Genomic DNA, 21,538 nt, shown 5'->3' with positions numbered 1-21,538 from the left:
ATTTTGTAAAAGTGGGATTTTTAGTAAAGATGTCGCCTTTATGAATCTCATGTTTCTGTACTGTGATGTCCTCACTATTAAACTGACTCTATAGTAAATTATTATTTTGTGTTTCATGTCTTTTGGAATATTATAAATAATCGTTGCTGTTGAATTCTTATTCACGTCCTTATCTATTTTTACTTGGAACATTGCCTTTTTGTTCCTGGCCACGGCAGATCTCACGGCAGTGGGCCGACCAGTGATTGATCGCCGTCATCACATGTTTATAGGTGAAAGACTCCACTACCCGCATAGAAAGTGTCAAATTCATGTTGGATCCAAATATATCCCATTATAAGTCAATGGGGCCCATCTGGCAGTGGTGGCATCTGCTCCTGCAGAGAATGCAAACCTTTCTTGTATTACTCAGCACATCCTAGCAATATACCAGTGTCTGAGATATCAGTGCCACCTCTGGGACAGGCTGCTTTCTATTTCCAGATCCGGTCCTCTGCGCAAGCGCAGCCACCCTCTGTTCACTGCCATGGGGGTTCCGAAAATATCAGAGCGCCGGCTCAGCTATTTCTGGCGGTCCCGTAGCGGAGAATGCAGGGTGCGCTGTCCTTAATTTTGGGGAAGAAGCCTATTCTGGAGATAGGTGCGGGTCCCTATCTGACATCCTAGTAGTATGCCAGCAATGTCTCAGTTTGGCCAACCCCTTCAACCTGAACAGTATTAACAATATAGAATAATGATTTGAGGATCTGTCTTACCACCAAGGGCAGAGCAAGATAATTTTTATTTTTTATTTTTTTCGATTCTATGGCAAATCGTTCTGTACCAGGTCGCTTTAGATACAGGCCAAACTGATGGACTTTTTCAGACCGCAAATTCTGTACAGTTTCGCTGTAGGTTGTAAAATGAGATGCATTTAGGTTTTTCCACCAATGTTGCCATCTAGTGGCCAATTTGCAAACTGCAATATTAAAAGTAAAAGACGCGACAACCACCAGTATTGTATTTCCTTGTTAACCAATAATTGATTATTATTATTTTTTTATATTACTTTACAAAATGTAGTACAATTCAGAGATGAGATGGTATTCTACCTGTCTGGATTACAAGTGATATCACTCCATGAAAATAACTGTTAGGTAATCTATAAGGTGCGAATGACTGTGCCAGTAAAGGCTTACCAATGGTGAATACACTGGATCATCAAAAGGATCAGCTGTGGTTATCATCAGGGGGAAAGCTGCTGATTGAGGGCGGGTGCCTCCATAGTTAGTGTCTATCTACATATACTTACATACAGTCCTGTATTCTACATCGTCACGTTGCAAGAATAACTCGTCTGCCCTTATATACACACACCTCAGCCTACAGCCGGCTCACTCACACTCGGCAAGAGATATAAACGTCTTTAATGCGATTGGTCAATGTGTTTTTCAAGTCCGTCAGGGGCTCCAGCCCTTGCACTTTGCTGTTACGTCCGTATATCAGCTGCTTAAAGGATTCCAGCTCCAGGAGAGACCTCATGTTTTGTAGGAAGAAGCCCTCGCAGTATAGAGCCAGCTCTGGGGCGTTGTGAATCTGCAGGACAGAACAGAAGGGGTAACTTCCAAAATAAATTAAAAGGGTTTTCTCAGCTCAAACATTGGTGGCATTTCTCAGATAGGGGTGGGACCCGCCCGCCTTCCCCTATCTCTACAATGGCGCTACGAAAGTGAACAGAGGCGCACTGCGCATGCACGACCACCATTCATTTCTATGGGAGTGCCGAAAATAGCTAAGCGGCGTGCTCAGCTATTTTTGGAAGTCCCATAGAAATGAATGGAAAGCACACCGCGCAAGCGCAGCCACCGCTCCATTCACTTCTATTGAGCTGCTGGAAATAGCTGAGCCAGTGCTCAGCTATTTTTGGCACTTCCATAGAAATGAATAGAGGGCGGCCATGTATGAGCAGTGCAGTGCGCCCCTATTCACTGTGGGAGCTCCGTTCTAGAGATAGGGAGGTGGCATATCCTAGCGATATGCCGCCAATGTTGGAGTTGAGACAATCCCTTTTAAAATGAGTTCTCTGGGAATGCTATAGTGATGACCTATCCTCAGGATAGCTCCTCTGATCGGTGGGTGGGGGTCAGACTGCTTGCACCCCTGCTGATCAGCTGTTGAAAGGGTGATTGAGCAAGTGCTGCTTCCTTGGACAGTGACGTCACATCCATTGGTCACGTGGCCTATGTGCAGCTCAGTCTCCTTCAAGTGAATGTGACTGAGCTGCAATACCAAACACGGCCACTATCCAGTGGATGGCGCTGTGCTAGTATACAAGGAAGAGGCTGCAGTGCTCATTCTAGAGCCAGGGCCCCCTTTAAAAAGCTGATCAGAGGGGGAAGTTAGTCTCCCACTGATCTGATACTGATGACCCCTCCTGAGGATCGCTGCATTCAAAATACAGAACCCCGAATCAGTAGTGGCCATGGTTAGAGACGTAATGACGCCGGATGTAATCACACGTACCTTGGCGTATTTGTAGATGCTGACGCAGTTGTCTTGTTCAATGTTCTGGGAGCTGATGCTCTCGCAGTGTCGTTGCAGGGCCTCCAGCTGGAAATGGCTGGCTGCAGAGAGGAGCTGTAATAGAAACGCCAAATTTAATAACGACATTTACCGTAGCTGGCCGGAATCCGCCGCACGAATCGACGCAACGCTCAATTAAAATCTTCATATCCAGTTACGTGCGGAAAATTTTCAATGACATTTCTTAAAAATCTCATCCACTTTGCTGATGCAGCGGTCGCTGACCACGACCAAGGTGAAGCCTCTCCAGACCGTCTGCACCAGTTCTAACACCGCAGGTAAACGGGATTTACAGCAGCGGCCAAAGCGTCCTTATTAGGTTTGATTTCCTGCCGGGGACTTTTCTCTTCTCCATCAGCCACCTGGAAAAAGACTACAGGACATGCAGCCATAGTGGTCGTCGTCATTCACTGCGGCTCCCTATTATATATTTTTCGCTTTATCGACCTGTGAAACAGACCATTAAAGGGCGGGGAGTATGCCGTCATACCCCAGTGTGGGCATTTCTGTTGGGACAGGGCTCAAACGGTCTGTTCACCCCTGGGAAACTTTTCTACAGAATCCCTCCCCCCCTCTCCATACCCATCTGATCCCGGCCTCCATTGCTGCAGGTCCTGGATCTCCCAGAGCTGAAATCTGGTTTGATGCAGGTCACATGACCGCTGCAGCCAATGACTGGGCACGGTGGTGACATGTGACCTGTGGCAACCCAGATGTTGATGCGGGGAGACCTGTAACCTGCAGCAACGGAACTGGAACCCAACGGTAGGAATCAGGCAAGTATAATTCCCAATGTGGGTCCGACCATAACGGGAGGAGGGGATGCAGAGTCCCCAGAGGTGAACAACCCCTTTAAAAATGTCATGCGGACTGAAAGGTAGGGATCTACGCTTACACTATCACTTTGTAAGAAGTAGTGTTGAGCGAACTTGTTTTTTTTAAGTTTGGGGTCCAAATTTCGGGTTATCGAAGAATCCCGTTATGGATTCTGCTACCGCGGACCATAACGGAATTTGGAATCCATAACAGCCCGCTATGGATTCCAAATTCCGTTATGGTCCGCGGTAGGCACACAAGATTGTCGTCCGCATCCGTTTTTTTCCTATAATTTGCCTGGCAAACTTGACTTAGATTTTTTTTTTTTTACTTTCCTTCATGTCTGGAGAGCCTCCAAAAATAAAGGAAGAGACACGGAAACAAAAACTGACACGGATTACGGAACAACGGAACCCCTTTTTGCGGACCGCAAAAAAATACTGTCGTGTGCATGAGGCCTAACTTTCATCTATTTTTCTGTGACCATCCAATAATCCACAACCGATCAGTTCCCATCAATGCCAGAGTAAAGGAATTTTACGCTTCTCCGCACATCCACTTACCTCCAGAATAGATTCGATGGGGACTTTTATCGCCTCTGTGCCTCCATAGTACAAATACTGCATCATCATCTGCAGGCGAGAGAGCGTTTTATCAGGACAGGCCAGTAAAATACGACTTTCTAACCCTACTGGCGACCAATCGAGTTTAGTCTCCACGGTGAACGCACACTGCATGGGAGCTGTATACACAAAACGATTAGCGAGTGAAGAGCCACCAACTTCCAAATGTGACATTTCCCCTTTAAGAAAGCGCCTCATTATTGATTGCACAGATTGCGGAGTGCTGACGATCCCGGATCTCTCGTGTAGTTGTGGGGATGCAGGATGGTAATGATCGCGCCCCCCCCCCCTTGGGCTTCTGCATCTGGAAAAGTGTTTGTCGGAGGCAGAAGGGATGTTCCTGGGTCTGATAACTGCGAGAAACAGGAGACCTGCGATTCCCATCAGCCCTGGTTTATGGAAGAAGCAGCTTGCGCGGCCGCGGCTCCTTCCATCAGATTTTGCTGCTTTCTTGGAATTTGTGTTTACGGAGATTTGGCGAGGGCTGAGGATCCGCTGCCAGATCTACTCGCATTAACTCATCTGCCGCTCGCGGTTGTATTTCATCCCCGGTGACAGACACATGCCAGCAATATCACATCCTTCTCTGAGAATGCTATCTCCGTGGAGGGGTCGCCACGCGGCGGGACGTGATTTCTGCACCCGCTGCAGTACGCTTACAGTAACACTCTCCAACTTTTGTTGACAAAGAGTACTGGTATTAAGATATTGCGACCTTCTAATACACTATGTTCCAAGATCTCTGCTTGCGGTCAGTGAACAGGAACATTCCCGTTTAGCTCTCCATTTCGCTTTCCCTTCTTGTGATCTATCAGAAAGAAAACAAAAAACGGATCCTGTAGCATCAGTACTTATCCTGTACTGATCCTGAGTTACCTCCTGTATTATACTGATGCAGTACTTTTTTCCTTTAAAAAACGGAAATGGCTCAAACGGATTCCAACTGATGCAACAGGATCCATTTTTTTTTTTTTTACAGGATCCTGTGCATCAGGCCTCATGGACACAGCCGTACTGTGTTTTGCGTTTCCCAAACCGCGGATCTGCAAAACACAGATACCGGTCATGTGCTTTACGCATTTTGCGGAACGGAAGGTCTGGCCCTCAGTAGACCAGTCCTACCCTTGTCCGTTTGTGGCCCCACATCTGGAGCATAATATGTTTTATGCCTAGTGCAGGGCCTGAGAGAGCACCTTGTGGTCTGATACAATGTACAAATATTGCCTGATGTGTCCCCTCATGGTGGAGTTGGGGCTGATAACTGTCGCCTGTATGACGGTACATCTAACTACCGTATATCCCCCTCCGCCCACCATTACGTTTTTGGCATTAATGTGAAATATCGCACCTGGAATACACTGTATTTTATGTCTGTGATTTCAATGGTGGTGACACATGAATCGTCCTGGTCACTTGCATTGGTCATCAGGGATTTAAACCTGCAAAAAATAAAATAAAAAATACTTTAGGCTTCTCTTGCTTTTTGTGACTGTGCTAGTGGCTTCCTCCAGCCACCACTAGGGGGAGCTCCCTGCATGAAGATTTATACAGCTGTATAACCTATATGATGTTGTCTCCCCCTAGTGGTGGTTGTGTGCAGTCAGGATTATATCACTTATCAAGTCAGAAACACAGAGGTGTTAGTCTGCCTGTAGCGCCACCACAGGAGAGTTGAAGCATTACACAGCTCCGACATCAGATAACCACCTTTTATTACACCCAATTTTTCCAGCACGTACGCTGAAGGTTTTACCTGTTGGAGGCAGTGACCAGAAGAACCTTGTGGGCATAGAAAAGCTTCCCTTCTATGATGAATATCACATCCGACATCTCCTTGTTGTTCAGGAAATGAGGGTCTGCAGGAGAAGGTGTCAGAAGGTGTCTGGTCAGCACTGAATATAACAGGTGGTCGGCTACAATGGATAACACCGACCCCCCCGGACACACACAAAGGAGCGTGGTGCGTGGTCCTGGAGAACCGAATCTAGTGTTAAACACGCGCTCTCACCTAGACGTGCAGAAAGGGTCTTCTGTATCTCTGGGATTTTGGGCACTGGACTGTCTCCATAGCAGTGTGAAAAGATGGAGGCCACTTGCTGGGTGACTGCATCACTCTGCCAGATAAAAGACATTGTATAAATGAAGTTCATGAATATTCTCAATTCTGCTGGTTATACTCCAGAGCTGCACTCACTATTCTGCTGGTGCAGTCACTGTGTACATCATACATTACTTATCCTGTACTGATCCTGAGTTACATCCTGTATTATACTCCAGAGCTGCACTCACTATTCTGCTGGTGCAGTCACTGTGTACATACATTACTTATACTGTACTGACCCTGGGTTACATCCTGTATTATACTCCAGAGCTGCACTCACTATTCTGCTGGTGCAGTCACTGTGTATATACATTACTTATCCTGTACTGATGTAACCCTTACTCCAGAGCTGCACTCACTATTCTGCTGGTGCAGTCACTGTGTACATACATTACTTATCCTGTACTGATCCCGAGTTACATCCTGTATTATACTCCAGAGCTGCACTCACTATTCTGCTGGTGCAGTCACTGTATACATACATTAGTTATCCTGTACTGATCCCGAGTTACCTCCTGTATTATACTGCAGAGCTGCACTCACTATTCTGCTGGTGCAGTCACTGTGTACATACATTACTTATCCTGTACTGATCCTGAGTTACACCCTGTATTATACTCCAGAGCTGCACTCACTATTCTGCTGGTGGAGTCACTGTGTACATACATTACTTATCCTGTACTGATCCTGAGTTACATCCTGTATTATACTCCAGAGCTGCACTCACTATTCTGCTGGTGCAGTCACTGTGTACATACATTACTTATACTGTACTGACCCTGGTTTACATCCTGTATTATACTCCAGAGCTGCACTCACTATTCTGCTGGTGCAGTCACTGTGTATATACATTACTTATCCTGTACTGATGTAACCCTTAGGCCTCTTTCACACGGGCGTCATTTTTTTTGCCCGGATAAGAGCCGGGTGCGTTGCGGGAAAATGCGCGATTTTTTCTGCGCAAGTGCAAAACATTGTCATGCGTTGCACTCGCGTGAGAAAAATCGCGCATGTTTGGTACCCAAACCCGAACTTCTTCATAGAAGTTCGGGCTTGGGATTGATGTTCTGAAGACTGTATTATTTTCCCTTATAACATGGTTATAAGGGAAAATAATAGCATTCTGAATACAGAATGCATAGTAAACCAGCGCTAGAGGGGTTAAAAAAAAATAAAAAAAAATTTAACTCACCTTAGTCCACTTGCTCGCGAAGCCCGGCATCTCCTTGTGTCTCGGCTGCTGATGAACAGGACCTGGGGTGAGCTGCTCCATTAAATACAGGTTAAGGACCTTCGATGACATCACTCCGGTCATCACATGGTATGTCACATGATCTTTTACCATGGTGATTCACCATGGTAAAAGATCATGTGATGACCGGAGTGACGTCATCAAAGGTCCTTAAGCTCTATTTAATGGAGTAGCTCACCCCAGGTCCTGTTCATCAGCAGCGGAGACAGAAGGAGATGCCGGGCTTCGCGAGCAAGTGGACTAAGGTGAGTTAAATTTTTTTTAAAAAAATTTTTAACCCCTCTAGCGCTGGTTTACTATGCATTCTGTATTCAGAATGCTATTATTTTCCCTTATAACCATGTTATAAGGGAAAATAATAATGATCGGGTCTCCATCCCGATGGTCTCCTAGCAACCATGCGTGCAAATCGCACGGCATCCGTACTTGCTTGCGGATGCCATCCGATTTTCACACACCCCATTCACTTCTATGGGGCCTGCGTCACGTCAAAATCGGAAAATATAGAGCATGCTGCGATTTCAACTGAACGCACAAGTGATGCGTTAAAAACATCGCTCATGTGCACAGCCCCATAGAAATGAATGGGTCAGGATTTAGTGCGGGTGCCATACGTTCGCCGCACGGATCGCACCCGCACGGAAAACTCGCCCGTGTGAAAGGGGCCTTACTCCAGAGCTGCACTCACTATTCTGCTGGTGCAGTCACTGTGTACATACATTACTTATCCTGTACTGATCCCGAGTTACATCCTGTATTATACTCCAGAGCTGCACTCACTATTCTGCTGGTGCAGTCACTGTATACATACATTAGTTATCCTGTACTGATCCCGAGTTACCTCCTGTATTATACTGCAGAGCTGCACTCACTATTCTGCTATATAACACAAGATCAGCACGGTAATGTACTGTAGGAACATCAGCATCAATGAGCCTTACTTTAGTGGTCTTGAAGATGTTAAAGAGAAGCGTCAGCCCCTCTGTAATCAGCTCCTCGTTATAATCCTCCTCTCTTATGGTGCAGAATTCACGTAGTAGATTCTCCATTACAGAGTGGTGTGAATGATTGAAGGCCGTCTGCAGAGATTCGATCCATACGTGCAGCTTCCAGGGCACCCCTATGACGTACAGAAATAGTGGTTTATTCCCTACACTCCAGAACATTGTATCCAGGCTTATTGAGCAGAAACTAGGCAATTCAGTTTGCCTGCAGCTGCCACTAGGGGGAGCTCACTGCCTACAACCCACATTCAATGCAGTGATAAAATAGTATATGGTGAGCTCCCCCTAGTGGCAGCTGCAGACAGACAGAATTCCTGAGGTGGATTTGGTGTTGAATGGTGTACAAATAGTTAGAAATACCCAGTTGAAAGTTTTAACAAGCACACTGGATTTTTACATCTGACTCCAGCCCTCCCCCCAATTTCTTGAGATTTCAGGGACTACTGAAGATACTATAGGACTGACTTACCGAGGCCATGGAGCTCTACGGTGATGTCTAGGTAGCCATGTTCTGCGCTGTAGTATGTTGCCTCCTGCAAGGCTTTCATCCTGGTCTTGCACAACCGGACGGGACCCTGATCGAAGCTTCCAGTGCTGGAGGTATCACTCTCAACCCCCTCTGCCAGTATCTCTTCGAGAGAAAGGACATCTCCAGGGCAGAGCTGAGGCTGAGTCAGCAGCTTTCTCAAGACATTCCTAGAAAAGGAGGCAATGGATGTGACTTCAACCCAGAGGCGTAACTTGAAGCTCCTGGTCCCTGACGCAAAATCTGTAACCCAGGGCCCCAGAACTATCAGGTGCCGTTTATAATACTGGTGGCTTACTATGTGACAGAGAATCCTTTGGCACCCCTCAACTCCCAAAATTATTCTGCAACTTCTACCTTTACACCCATGGATTTAGTGCTGGTTATCAGTTCCCACTAGATTCAGTAGATTAGCTGCAGTACCACTACCGTGCGCTAGATGGTGCCACACCACAGAGACATATATAATATTTTCATTATTTAATTGGTTTACAATCTCATAGCCCCCGGGTCCGGTATAATGTACAGGATCCGTCTACAGACAGGCTGTGGACTTTCTGAACATGTCAGGCATTTCCGTAACTTACAGAGAAACTCAAATTATTATTTTTTTATTTTACCTGTGCCCATGGGCAGCTGAATGGCTGAAGCAGTTCATGTCTTCATGAAGTGATGAGGACACTCGACCGGCTTCCATCATATTCAATAGAGGGTCAGCTCCTCGGTCTAAAAGCAAACTGACCAGTTCGTAGTTACCTGGAGGAGAAGGGGTCACAAGAAAGTAATAGGTGGTAAAGTAAGTCTACATTGTAAAATGTCTATGGGACCCCATGATGTGGAAACAAATGGTGCTGGGCGATTCCAATCAAGAAAGAAGGGCAGGTGGTTCTTTGGTGTCTTTATCCCATCTCCATTACCCTTATGTCATTTAACCCCTTTTCCTAACAATTTGATAATATTGCAGTACCCATGCCAGTAGCATTGGGAGTAACCAGGGTAATATATATAATCCATCTATGTATCTCATCTACCCTATCCCACCCAGCTCTCCGACCCTATCCCACCCAGCTCTCCGACCCTAACCCACCCAGCTCTCCGACCCTAACCCACCCAGCTCTCCGACCCTAACCCACCCAGCTCTCCGACCCTAACCCACCCAGCTCTCCGACCCTAACCCACCCAGCTCTCCGACCCTAACCCATCCAGCTCTCCTACCCTAACCCATCCAGCTCTCCTACCCTAACCCATCCAGCTCTCCTACCCTAACCCATCCAGCTCTCCTACCCTAACCCATCCAGCTCTCCTACCCTAACCCATCCAGCTCTCCTACCCTAACCCATCCAGCTCTCCTAACCTATCCCATCCAGCTCTCCTACCCTAACCCATCCAGCTCTCCTACCCTAACCCATCCAGCTCTCCTACCCTATCCCATCCAGCTCTCCTAACCTATCCCATCCAGCTCTCCTACCCTATCCCATCCCATCCCATCCAGCTCTCCTACCCTATCCCATCCAGCTCTCCTACCCTATCCCATCCAGCTCTCCTACCCTATCCCATCCAGCTCTCCTACCCTATCCCATCCAGCTCTCCTACCCTATCCCATCCAGCTCTCCTACCCTATCCCCCCCTCTCATATCACATTCAGCTGTCCATCCTATCCATCCATGTTATTGTACCTGCAGCGGACGCCAGCTGTAGGGGGGTTTCTGCATAGTTGTCTTCGCTGCTGTTGACGGCTGAACCCTCCACGTGGGCGCCAGCATCTAGAAGCAACTGCAAGAAAGCAGACATACATATTGTAGGACAGACCCAGTGTGGACTATAGCCTGTGATTTGTATTTATTAAATTATTTATATTTAGAAAACACCACTTTTGGATACAAAGAATCTTTTTGTGACACAGAATGCCATTTTGTAGCAAATTCAACTTTTCTTATACAAATTAAAGAATAACCCTGTGCCTCCTCACACAGAACTGCATTTTGTGCCGGGAGGGCTTATCCATTTAAGTATTCTGTATATACAAGAGGCATGTATTCTGTGTTTTGCTGCCATCTACTATTTTCCTGCTAATTGCTGCAGATATTTATCATCTATTCTTATGAGTAAATTGCGCCACTTACCTGCACAACGGAGATGTGACCATGGAGGACGGCGAAGGTTAATGCGGTCCAGTGGCGGGTGTCCGGGTGCACAGATGGGTGTCGAGGGGAAATGTTTGGAACCTGGAAGACCGTTACATTGATGGTTATCTGTAATGCTCAGGGATCTGCTGCATCGGGGAAGCAATTTCATCTTCTCTAACCACAATGTCTGAAAATCATTAGTACAGTGAACTTCACATCCTCGCAGGTGAACATGGTGGTCGCCATAGTGGTTGTTGCTACTTCTGGGTGCAAACGTTGAATGCTTTGCTGAACCAGTAGTTATATATATGATTTCAGCTCCTATGAGGTCTCATTTAGAATATTGGTGCCTTGGTAGAAAGGCCTTATGTGTCTGCTACCTCTGCACCCCTATAGCTATGCCTGGTGTAAAATGTGTGCCTGGGCCCCCGAAACATTGCACACCATGACTGTATTGCATTATACATTATAATATTTCATTATCTTATATTAATACAGCAAATTCCTTTAATCAGGCATCTAATAATCCAGATTGATCTTATAGTACTTTGTTTTTCCCCAAAAGAGAAATGCCTAATGATTATGGAGAAGAGTATTATTTCTTACATGAACAGTTTAGTCCACACAATTCTATGGGCCGGAAGCACGTGGGCTCACACCAGGCCAATCTGAATGATGTCACTGAAGTGTTGGGAAACTCAGGCTTTGTTAATGGGAGAAGCCACAAATAGCTTGTCGTCCTGGGGCAGGGACTGTTCACATGTCCTGGCTGCAGTCACAGGAACACGAAGAGAAGGCGTCAGGACCAGACTGTCTACACTGACGAGTTTGGCTCCAAAGATGCGGCTGAACTTTAATTGGGTTGCAAGTAATTGCATGAAATGTGAAGCAACGTGTGTAATAATCTAGAGCGTGAAAGGCTGAGTATGATGTCCTCACTGCAAGAAGTATAGCGTTTATAATAATTATCAATGTGTCTGTCTATCAACTTACTTATCAATCTAACAACCTACCGACCTATCAACCTACCTAATTACCTGTCTACCTATTAACCTATCAACCAACCTATCAACCAACCAACCTATCAACCAATGAACCAACCTATGAACCAACCTATGAACCAACCAACTAACCAACCAACCTATGAACCAACCAACGAACCAACCAACCTATGAACCAACCAACCTATGAACCAACCAACCTATGAACCAACCAACCTATGAACCAACCAACCTACCTATGAACCAACCTATGAACCAACCAACCTATGAACCAACCTATGAACCAACCAGCCAACCTATGAACCAACGAACCAACCAACCTATGAACCAACCAACCTATCAACCAACATATGAACCAACCTATGAACAAACCTATGAACAAACCAATCTATCAATCAACCTATCAATCAACCAAGCAATCTATCGACCTACCTATCTCTCCAGACATTTTGTTAGACCACATCCAATCACTGGCCTCGGCAGTGCACTGACAATATGTCCAATTAGATAGATCTCTAGACAGATGTCTCTGTAGTTCTACCAGGGTAAACTTAGAGTTGGCCGGTTTCCTCTTGAACCTGGACAACCCCTTTAAATACTGATGACACTTCTTCAGGATAGGTCATGAATATCTGATCCGACTCCCCTCACCCCCACTGATCAGCTGTTTCGGGCAGCCACCGATGGTGTAGTCCAGGGATGCCCAACCTGCGGCCCTCCAGCTTTTGCACGACTACAATTCCCAGCATGCTCGGACAGTCTATAGCCATCAGCCTACAACAGGGGAAGATGGGAGTTGTCGTTTTACAACAGCTGGAGGGCCGCAGGTTGGGCAACGTAATCTATGCAGTGGACAGGAGGCTCGGTTTGTGTACATGGATGCACGGGCTGGATGAGATGCTGTCTACCCGTTTCTAGTGCACTGCGCCACGTGCCACGTGCCACCCCTAATCTGGCTCTGAGCCAGTTACCGTGTTGGTGTGAATGTACAGTCACTCCCACCCCACAGTTACAGGGGTCATTCTCTTACAGCGACATCCAGATCTGCTCCAGCTTCGATCAGCATTTGCACCATGGCCTCATCTCCGGCAGCGCAGGCGTACATCAGTGGGGTCGAACCCTGGAAAACAACAGGCAAGGTCAATGCCAACTTACCACTGGGATGTTATCAAAATTTGTCAATTTGTTTGTGCATTTCCAAGAGGAATAACAGAGGAAGTGCACAGTGCTGGTTCTAAGATAGGATGTAGAGGTGACAGGTCCCTCTTTCAGCTGCAGAGGGAATATAGAAGACCATCTGTACCTGATCATCCATAGTGTTAATGCCTTCAGGCCCCAATGCTCGCACGGCCTGGGGGATAAGGTCTGTGCGCCCACAGTTCAGCATTCGGAAGCCCAAGTCCTGCTGGAAACGTTCTGTGGCGGCTGCGGCATCGAGACGTCTGAGGGAGCTGACACAACATTCTGGCCTGGAATAGAAGACAGGAGGAATGCAAAATAAGTCAGGGGCCGGGGGGGGGGGGGGGGGGGGAATCGATCACCCCCCCCCCCCCCCCCCCGGTATTGGCCGCAGGGGCTGAGCTTTAATGTATCTACACTTCTTAGTAAGCTGTTGTTCCAATGAGCCGTAAACCAGTGGTCTCCAACTTCTGGGTCTCTAGCAGTTGCAAAACTACTACCCCCAGCATGCTGTGAGACCAATGTCACAGACAGGTCGTGCTCAGTGCTACAATAGCCATGTAAGTGGCATCCCAGACCTAAAGTAATGGTTGTGTCGCCTGTCCTGGGACTTACTTCAGCTGCCGCGGCTCACAGTCCAGTCCCGGGAGAAGTAACCGCGCCGTCTGTCTGATGTCATCAGCATCTACGGTCAGGCTGCGGCGGTGTTCTGCATATGTGATGGCCACACGCATCCACTCCATCAACGGGGGCAGCAAGATGAACGGCCTGCAAAACAAACCCCAAGAATAGCCGTCTGCTCTCCGAATAGACGGGGGTCTCCTCCCCTCAATACGATGTTTTTAGGCTAGGTGTTCTTGTAGAGACTGGAAATGATTGTAGCAAACCCTCAGCTGCCAGAAGTTTTAGAACTGCAGAATGTAACAATAACTAACAATCTATTACGTTTTCATCTGCCACGTTGCATTGCTTCGCCCAAGACTAAAGGTGCAAATTGCCAAATAACATGTAGATGTAAAGGCTTTAAAAAAAATAAATCCTACTGCAACTAGAACCCAATATGTATATATAATAGTTATCCAGCGATACTTCCCCTTTTTCCGCTGCATTTGACAAGGGGGCGTGGCTTAACAGATCCTGCAAAACCTTCTGACATTTAGTATGGCACCACCTGGTGGTCAAAGTGTATAGCAATGTGCACCTCCACTCTACGACCTGAGTGCTAGTGGTCACACATGCTCAGTCCCTCTCCATGGTCTGTGCATAGCCATCCCCCTGATTACTGCAGGACAGCCAATAGAAAGAGCCTGTGCACTACATGGCAGTATATCTGAGTCTAAGAAGGCTCCTTCTGCAGCGGAAGTAAGCAGGGCCTATATTATGAGCTGCCAGAAGGTGAAGGAGACTAATTCTGTCCAGAGCTCACCCCTTGCAACACAGATTAGTAGCAGTAGCACCAGCACCATATTTTAGGCTAGAAATACTGTAATTTCCATCGATATGGTCATTAACAACCTCTCAGCACTTGGGGTATGAAGGCACGAACAAGATTCATGGGATAACCCCTTAAAATCTTTCCTTGCCAGAAAGAAAGGAGGCAGTTTTATTGTATATGTTTGTATTGCGGCTGTGGATTGTGAAGAATGATACATTGTTACACGTTGTGACTACATAACCTGAACACTCGGGTCCATAGCATGAGTCGGCCCCCCATCAGACCCCCGGGCAGTATGTGGCGTCTACTCTTAGGGGCTCGGTAGAGAATGTCAGGCATTCTTTATGCCAGATCATAAACTTACTGACAAGACCCCATTATGTAACAAATCTCCCCCCTGCACCGCTGACAGAAGGCTCACATAACGAGAGGACATATTTTTTAGATTTGTAGGGCCGGCTCCGGTGGGTTCGGGTAGGGCTACTGCCCGCTCCCCATAAGCAAATGTCTCAGTTACTGCGGAGGTTTAATTGCTCTGTGGTCGTGTCATTTATCCAGCGGCCGCCCCCCCCCCCCCCCCCCCCGTCTCCCTCTCTGGGCAGGAATCCCATGGACACTTTCAAGTGAAAATTTATGGCTGAAATTTATGTGAAAAAATTCCAAACGAAAAGTTATCAGAGGGATTCTAGAATGTAGATACATACAAGAGAAAGGAGATGAAAAAGATATGAAAAAAAAAAATCTGCAGAAAATTGTCTTTTCTAAAAATTCTATTCAACTGGCAACGTAGGGTAGAAACTAAAGTGAGTGAAGTTGGCACTAGGGCACCGTGACTGGAAGCAGTGAAGTAGGCAATGGGGCACTGTGACTGGAGTCAGTCAAATTGGCACTAAGGGCACTGTGATTGCAGTCAGTGGAGTTGGCACTGAAGCAGTGTGACTGGAGACAGGGGAATTAGCACTGGGGCACTGCGACTGCAGTCAGTGTAGTTGGCAGTAGGGCACAGTGACTGGAGTCAGTGGAGTTGTACTGGGGCACCTTAGCCTACTCTGGTAGCACAATGAATAGCACAGGTGGCATTGCAGCTGTGGGGGCGCTAATCTGGTAACAGTGGATGGCGCTGGGTGCTCTGTGGCTGACTCTGGTAGCACAGTGAATGGCACAGTAGTAGGCATTGTGACTGGCACTGGGGGTGAATCTGGGGGCACTGGTGCTTGCACTGGCTTGAGAAGGCAGTGTAGCTTACTCTGGTGATACTGCAGGTGGCACTATGGCTTCTTTGGCGGGCTCTTGGGGCACTGTGGCTGAATCTACTATCATTGGAACTGGTCACTATAGTCTGCACTGTGGGAACTCTGGCTGACTCTGAGGCACAGCGGATGGCACTAGGGGCATTGGGGCTCACTGGGCACTGCTGTCAGCTCTAGTCGCACTGCGATTGACACTGGGGCACTATAGGTGACTTGAAAGGGCAATGTAGATGACTCCATAGGCACTGTAGATGCATTGTAGCTACACTGGCTGGCTCCCGGGGCACCGTGGTTCATGGCTGGCATGGTTTTGGATGCTGTGCTGCCCCCAAATTTCTCCATGGTTTAAAAAAAAATTCTGTGAGGAATGCAAAACATTTTAGAAAATCTGTCCTGCAAGGACTGTGTCTTCTCATGTGCCCTCCTAGGCACCAACCTGAGGTTTGCAAACTCTGCACCCCCTATATTTATGGCACTGCTTAGCAGACATTAGTGCACAGCGACCTCGTGCCCACAGGGGCTACTTACCTCTCATTGTGCAGTGACATTCTAGGTGGGTCCAAGTTGGGATTTTCCATGGATTCCATCTGAGAGCAGCGCAGGAAATAGTACAACGTGTGCAGCGAGTCCGGAGACCAGGTGATGTGCTGCTGCGGGTGGCGAGTTTGCCGTGCAGGGCTCATGCCAGGCCTGGGGGTGTTCAGACACTGCATATGATGCATGGCACGGGAAACCAGGTCACCTGAGGAAGCAATGCACAGATCAGACACGTGAAGCCTTCATAGAGGTAGGCAGAGTTTTAGTCTGGATTTAGCGCCAACCTCACGACTGTGCCAGTCGTAAACGCAGAGTCTTGCTAGAGGTTATGCACTTTTCCTTGCACCAGCTCAATGGGCGTTCACTTTACACCATAATTTTGCACAAAAAACTGGTGCAGGAAAGTAATAAATCAGGCGCATCGTACAAACCTCCGCTTCCCCTTTTTAGGGACAGTTTTTAGTGAGTCACAAAAAGTGGGCAAAATCCAGGCACGAGCAGCAGAAGCCTGGCGCCTAGGAACTGCTTAACATTTTCAAGATCTCAGCTTGCTGTCAGTGAATGGGGGCATTTTTGTTTATATCCAAGGCCTGAAACCCTCCCCTGATTATGTCCAATAACTACACATTCATGGTTCACTCTAAGGGCACAGTCAAACGAAACTGGGTGGCCAGAACACAGCTTTGATGCGGACGAAAAAACGTGTTTTACTGCAAATTGTTGTAGTTTTTAAAACCACCTGCCCATTAAAGAGGATCGATCACCTTTCCTGACGTGTGTCTTAGGATCTACTTGCATTTCCCTCGTAATCATTCTGGAACATCTATTGTTATGGCTATCTTGCACCATTCCTCTATTATTCCTGCTAGAAGTTCTAATAAATGGGTTCCTAGCAGTTTGCAATGAAGGTTCAACCAGTTTGGGGGTCTCCTGCACAGTCCTGAACCCCCCCCCCCCCCAACTGGATCTTCGCTGCAAACTGCTGGCAATTCATTGATAACTTCTAGTAGGAGTAATAGAGGAATGTCACAACAAAGGGTCAGAAATGGACATGTCAGGAGGGGTGACAGCTCCTCTTTATCAATTTGATAAGTAAAATAAGTTTCAACGTGGTTTTCAGCTCCCCGACATGGCCGTTCCCTTAGAGAGCGCTGTAATACACTCTAACAGGGTCTCCACCTATGAGAGCTAGACATGACCAGGACAGATTTTTAGTTTCTGATTGGAAACAATTCCTCGTCACTGCCAGTAAGCAGAAATCTTGACTTTTCATTACATGACGGAGGCACAGTGTGCAGGTTCCTCGCGTGGCGGATGGTACTTGTACTCACTCAGCTCCGAGATGCTCCCGACACAGGTGGCGAGCAGCGACTGCTCCAAAGTGCGTAGTTCAAGGTGCGTGTAGGCATCGGTGGCGTCATCTCGCTGGAGAGAATTGTCTTTGTATGGACTGAAGTATGGAGGCAGCGAGAGGACCCCTGAAAACGACAACGACATGAACTGGTGATTGCAGTCACAAATGACAAAATCATAAGCGGTTTATTAAAAATTCATTGTAATCCTAAATTCACTTTCCAGGGTGAAAATCGCCCGAATATTCTGTGCCGATTACCTTCATATTCTATCTTTACTGGGAACAGAACTGCCTCTAGCAGTTCATAGCTCCCTCTAGTGGTGGCTGCAGACAGTACAGCTCCAAATCCCCTCTAGCAGTTCATAGCTCCCTCTAGTGGTGGCTGCAGGCAGTACAGCTCCAAATCCCCTCTAGCAGTTCATAGCTCCCTCTAGTGGTGGCTGCAGGCAGTACAGCTCCAAATCCCCTCTAGCAGTTCATAGCTCCCTCTAGTGGTGGCTGCAGGCAGTCAGAATGTTATCATTTAAAGGCCTGTTACAGTTACAACAAGTATCTGGATAGGGGTTAACAGAGTGGGGGTCTGACTGCTGATCATATGAGGCTCCTGTCCCCCCCCCCCTTTGAATGGAGCAGTGAATGAACATGCACACTCTATTCAAACTCTATGGACCCGCAGAGGTCCTGTACCCCGCCATCTACAGTCCCAAGGAGATGAATGGAGTGGAAAGGTGCACTGCTGCTCAATTCAAACGTGGGGGACTAAGGACCCCTGGTCTGGGACTATTCACGACTCTTATTGGACTACCCCTTGAACTCTATGGCTCTGGAGAGGATTTGGATCTGTGTATCAGTAGAACAGATTCTTCGGTACAGGAGGCTGGACCTGAATCTGTTCCGTCATCTCGCAGAACGTGTCTGGAGATTTTGCTCCTCTCGTGCCTAGTGATCATGTCTGTTCCCAAGAAAGCTGTGCGTCAACCAACAGCAGCTGCCATCCAGGTGGGGCATGTGCCCACCAGGGTACCAGAGGAGCCTCCAGTGGCCCCACACTAATGGGCCCCAAGGATCAAACAGAAGACCATGGCATTTGGAGCATATCGCTTCTTTTGGGCCCTTTAAATCATATCCTCTCTAGGGCCCAATCAACCCCATTCTGAGGATGGTGACCACCCAGCTTTCTAAGACTCCTGAATGCAGAATCCACATCTTCTACAATTTCTAGAAAGCTGGGTGACAAGCCTCCTGGAAGCCATATTGGTTGTCACCCAGCTTTCCGAGAGACAAATTATAAGTCATAGGCTTTGTTCACACAGCGTATAGGCTGAAAACGTCAACTTGTCATCCATGGCATTTTTTACTTGAATGCATAACGGAGCGCGACGTCACCTATTTAAAAAAAATTATATATATATATATATATATATATATATATATATATATATATATATATATATATATATAATAGCAGCCTACAGATATGCACCGTATTTCCATTGTGTGGTGGTCAGTGAAGTGTAAATGTGTATGTTATCTCCTCTCTCTTCCAGAATTCAAGAGGTTTTGCTGTCAGTGAATGAGAACCCTCTTGGTTTCCATTCAGAGACAGTAAACCTATCCATAGCCAGCCCTGCTCTCAGCAGTGGATACAATTGTATCCAGTGTAGACCAGCTCTGTAAACACCCAGGACTCCAGACTGATACATTGTAGCAAACTACCAGAGAGATTTGTGCAGCTTCTGCTGATGCTTTGTTTGCTCTGGATACAATTGTATCACTTCTCAGCCAATAGCAGGACTGGGTACGGTATCTACAGTTTTACTGGCTCTGAATGGAAACAACAGTTCTCATTCACTGACAGCAAGGAGTGAAAAAGGAGTGGAATCGAAACCCAAAGAGCATTAGAAAGTTGCAGAACTTCCCATTTACATAATGCTTTAGGTTTATATGCATAGAATTGGGAAACCCCCTTGTTGTAAATCAGAGCCCCCCGCTACCCCAATCTGTAGCTCTCCTGCTGTTGCAAAACTACAACTCTCAGCATGCCTTGAGCACTCAGGGAGTCGTAGCTGCACAACAGCGAGCACTTCTAGGACAATTACATGGTATATCTTCTATATCTAAACACCTACAACGTGTACCTAGCGGCTCCAGACTACAGCGCGAGGCACCATGGTTATAAAATTATATAATATGTCCATTTCCTTAGGAGACGTGAATAACCTGCTGGCCCCGGGCCGAGCCTTTTATTATGTTCCGCTCAGCTGTACAGAAGAGAACAAAACCAGGGAAGGCTTTTCAGCTCCAAAAGTCAAGGATAAGAACGTGCGTTCCAAATATCTCCTCGAGGCAGGAGCGCTAATAACTTCAGCAGAAGAGGAAAGTATTCCGCGTCTATGTGGCTGACTGCGTATGATGGGGGTGATGGGAGAAATGCAACACGATGAGGGTTTATCACAGGCAAGGGTGTACCAGATGGCGGAAAAACTGGACGTAAACCACTGTGAAATACACAAAAAACACCGTCCTTGTCAAATTAGAGTACTTTCACACTTGCGTTATTCTTTTCCGGTATTGAGTTCCGTCCTAGGGGCTCAATACCGGAAAATAACTGATCAGTTTTATCCTAATGCATTCTGAATGGAGAGCAATCCGTTCAGGACGCATCAGGATGTCTTCAGTTCAGTCACTGTACGGTTCTTGGATGGAGAAAATACCGCAGCATGCTGCAGTATTTTCTCCGTACAAAATTCCGGAACACTTGCCGGAATGCCGGATCTGGCATTATTTTCCATTGAAATGCAATAATGCCGGATCCGGCCCCAAGTGTTCCGGAAAATGGATACGGCTTTGCGGTGTGCGCATGCGCAGACCTTTAAAAATGTGAACGAGATAAATACTGGATCCATTTTTCCGGATGACAACTGGAGAAACGGATCCAGTATTGCAATGCATTTGTGAGACGGATCCGCATCTGGACAGGGGGGCGAGCGCCTCCACACCATCGACAGGGGGCGAGCGCCTCCACACCATCGACAGGGGGCGAGCGCCTCCACACCATCGACAGGGGGCGAGCGCCTCCACACCATCGACAGGGGGCGAGCGCCTCCACACCATCGACAGGGGGCGAGCGCCTCCAGATGACATGGCAAATGCCTAACCTGCCTATAGATTATATGGTGAGTGCCTATAGAAAACACTTGAGTGCAGGTAATGCACCCTCCGCTCTGAACAAACCTATGCCCCATGTTGCTCCGCCATTCAGGGTGGCACTATTCACAGGGCAGCACAGATTTTTACATTGGCATCTCAGTCGGGCTCTTTGTGCTGGAGATTCTGGGGCCCCATCTGAAGGCTGATCTCTGGGGGGGCACATTCTGCCCGATGCTCCCATGCGATGTGTGCCCCACAGGGAGATCACGCAGGTCTCAGTGGGACCTTACAGCCATCTGCAGGCAGAGACGCAGACAAAATATCAAGCAACAATACAACATATTAGCATTTCATATCTGCCAAGCCTCTGTGAAGCCTCCAGAGATACGTGTCCCCAGCTGGAAGCTTCCTGAGATCCTTCTTCTCAGGTTTACACTAAGCAAAAATAAGGTTCAAGTTTACAGAACTCAGAAAAAAACAACAACTCAGGAGCCAAAATGTAGCATCCTACTGGAACGGACATGAATACAGTCATTGCAAACAGTCAGCAAGCCTGTGGTCAGACACATACCTGACTATTGGGAGTCCGTATACTGTACAGTGCCTGGAGTAAAGAAGGCAA

The 21,538-nt window shown here is 47.2% G+C and overlaps 1 protein-coding gene across 1 annotated transcript in view; it reads right to left on the bottom strand.

The window, feature by feature from the left end:
* Positions 1 to 1,009: 1,009 nt before the first annotated feature.
* The window catches only part of ABTB2 (ankyrin repeat and BTB domain containing 2), an 86,107-nt gene continuing 65,578 nt past the window's right edge, over positions 1,010 to 21,538 (bottom strand). Inside the window, exons 2-17 of the mRNA XM_044270192.1 lie at positions 17,744 to 17,890; positions 16,404 to 16,617; positions 13,806 to 13,958; positions 13,315 to 13,480; positions 13,042 to 13,131; positions 11,008 to 11,109; positions 10,561 to 10,657; positions 9,505 to 9,640; positions 8,828 to 9,054; positions 8,296 to 8,474; positions 6,010 to 6,115; positions 5,755 to 5,857; positions 5,350 to 5,440; positions 3,942 to 4,010; positions 2,503 to 2,616; positions 1,010 to 1,575 (exon numbers count right to left, since the gene is read on the bottom strand). Coding sequence (XP_044126127.1) covers positions 1,378 to 1,575; positions 2,503 to 2,616; positions 3,942 to 4,010; positions 5,350 to 5,440; positions 5,755 to 5,857; positions 6,010 to 6,115; positions 8,296 to 8,474; positions 8,828 to 9,054; positions 9,505 to 9,640; positions 10,561 to 10,657; positions 11,008 to 11,109; positions 13,042 to 13,131; positions 13,315 to 13,480; positions 13,806 to 13,958; positions 16,404 to 16,617; positions 17,744 to 17,890 — 2,192 coding nt within the window. The 3' untranslated portion in view covers positions 1,010 to 1,377. The remainder of the gene's footprint in view (positions 1,576 to 2,502; positions 2,617 to 3,941; positions 4,011 to 5,349; positions 5,441 to 5,754; positions 5,858 to 6,009; positions 6,116 to 8,295; positions 8,475 to 8,827; positions 9,055 to 9,504; positions 9,641 to 10,560; positions 10,658 to 11,007; positions 11,110 to 13,041; positions 13,132 to 13,314; positions 13,481 to 13,805; positions 13,959 to 16,403; positions 16,618 to 17,743; positions 17,891 to 21,538) is intronic.

The sequence above is a fragment of the Bufo gargarizans genome, chromosome 10 (genome assembly GCF_014858855.1).
Source record: "Bufo gargarizans isolate SCDJY-AF-19 chromosome 10, ASM1485885v1, whole genome shotgun sequence".
In the NCBI taxonomy this organism is placed as follows: Eukaryota; Metazoa; Chordata; class Amphibia; order Anura; family Bufonidae; genus Bufo; species Bufo gargarizans.
This window is presented reverse-complemented; position numbering and strand designations above follow the sequence as displayed.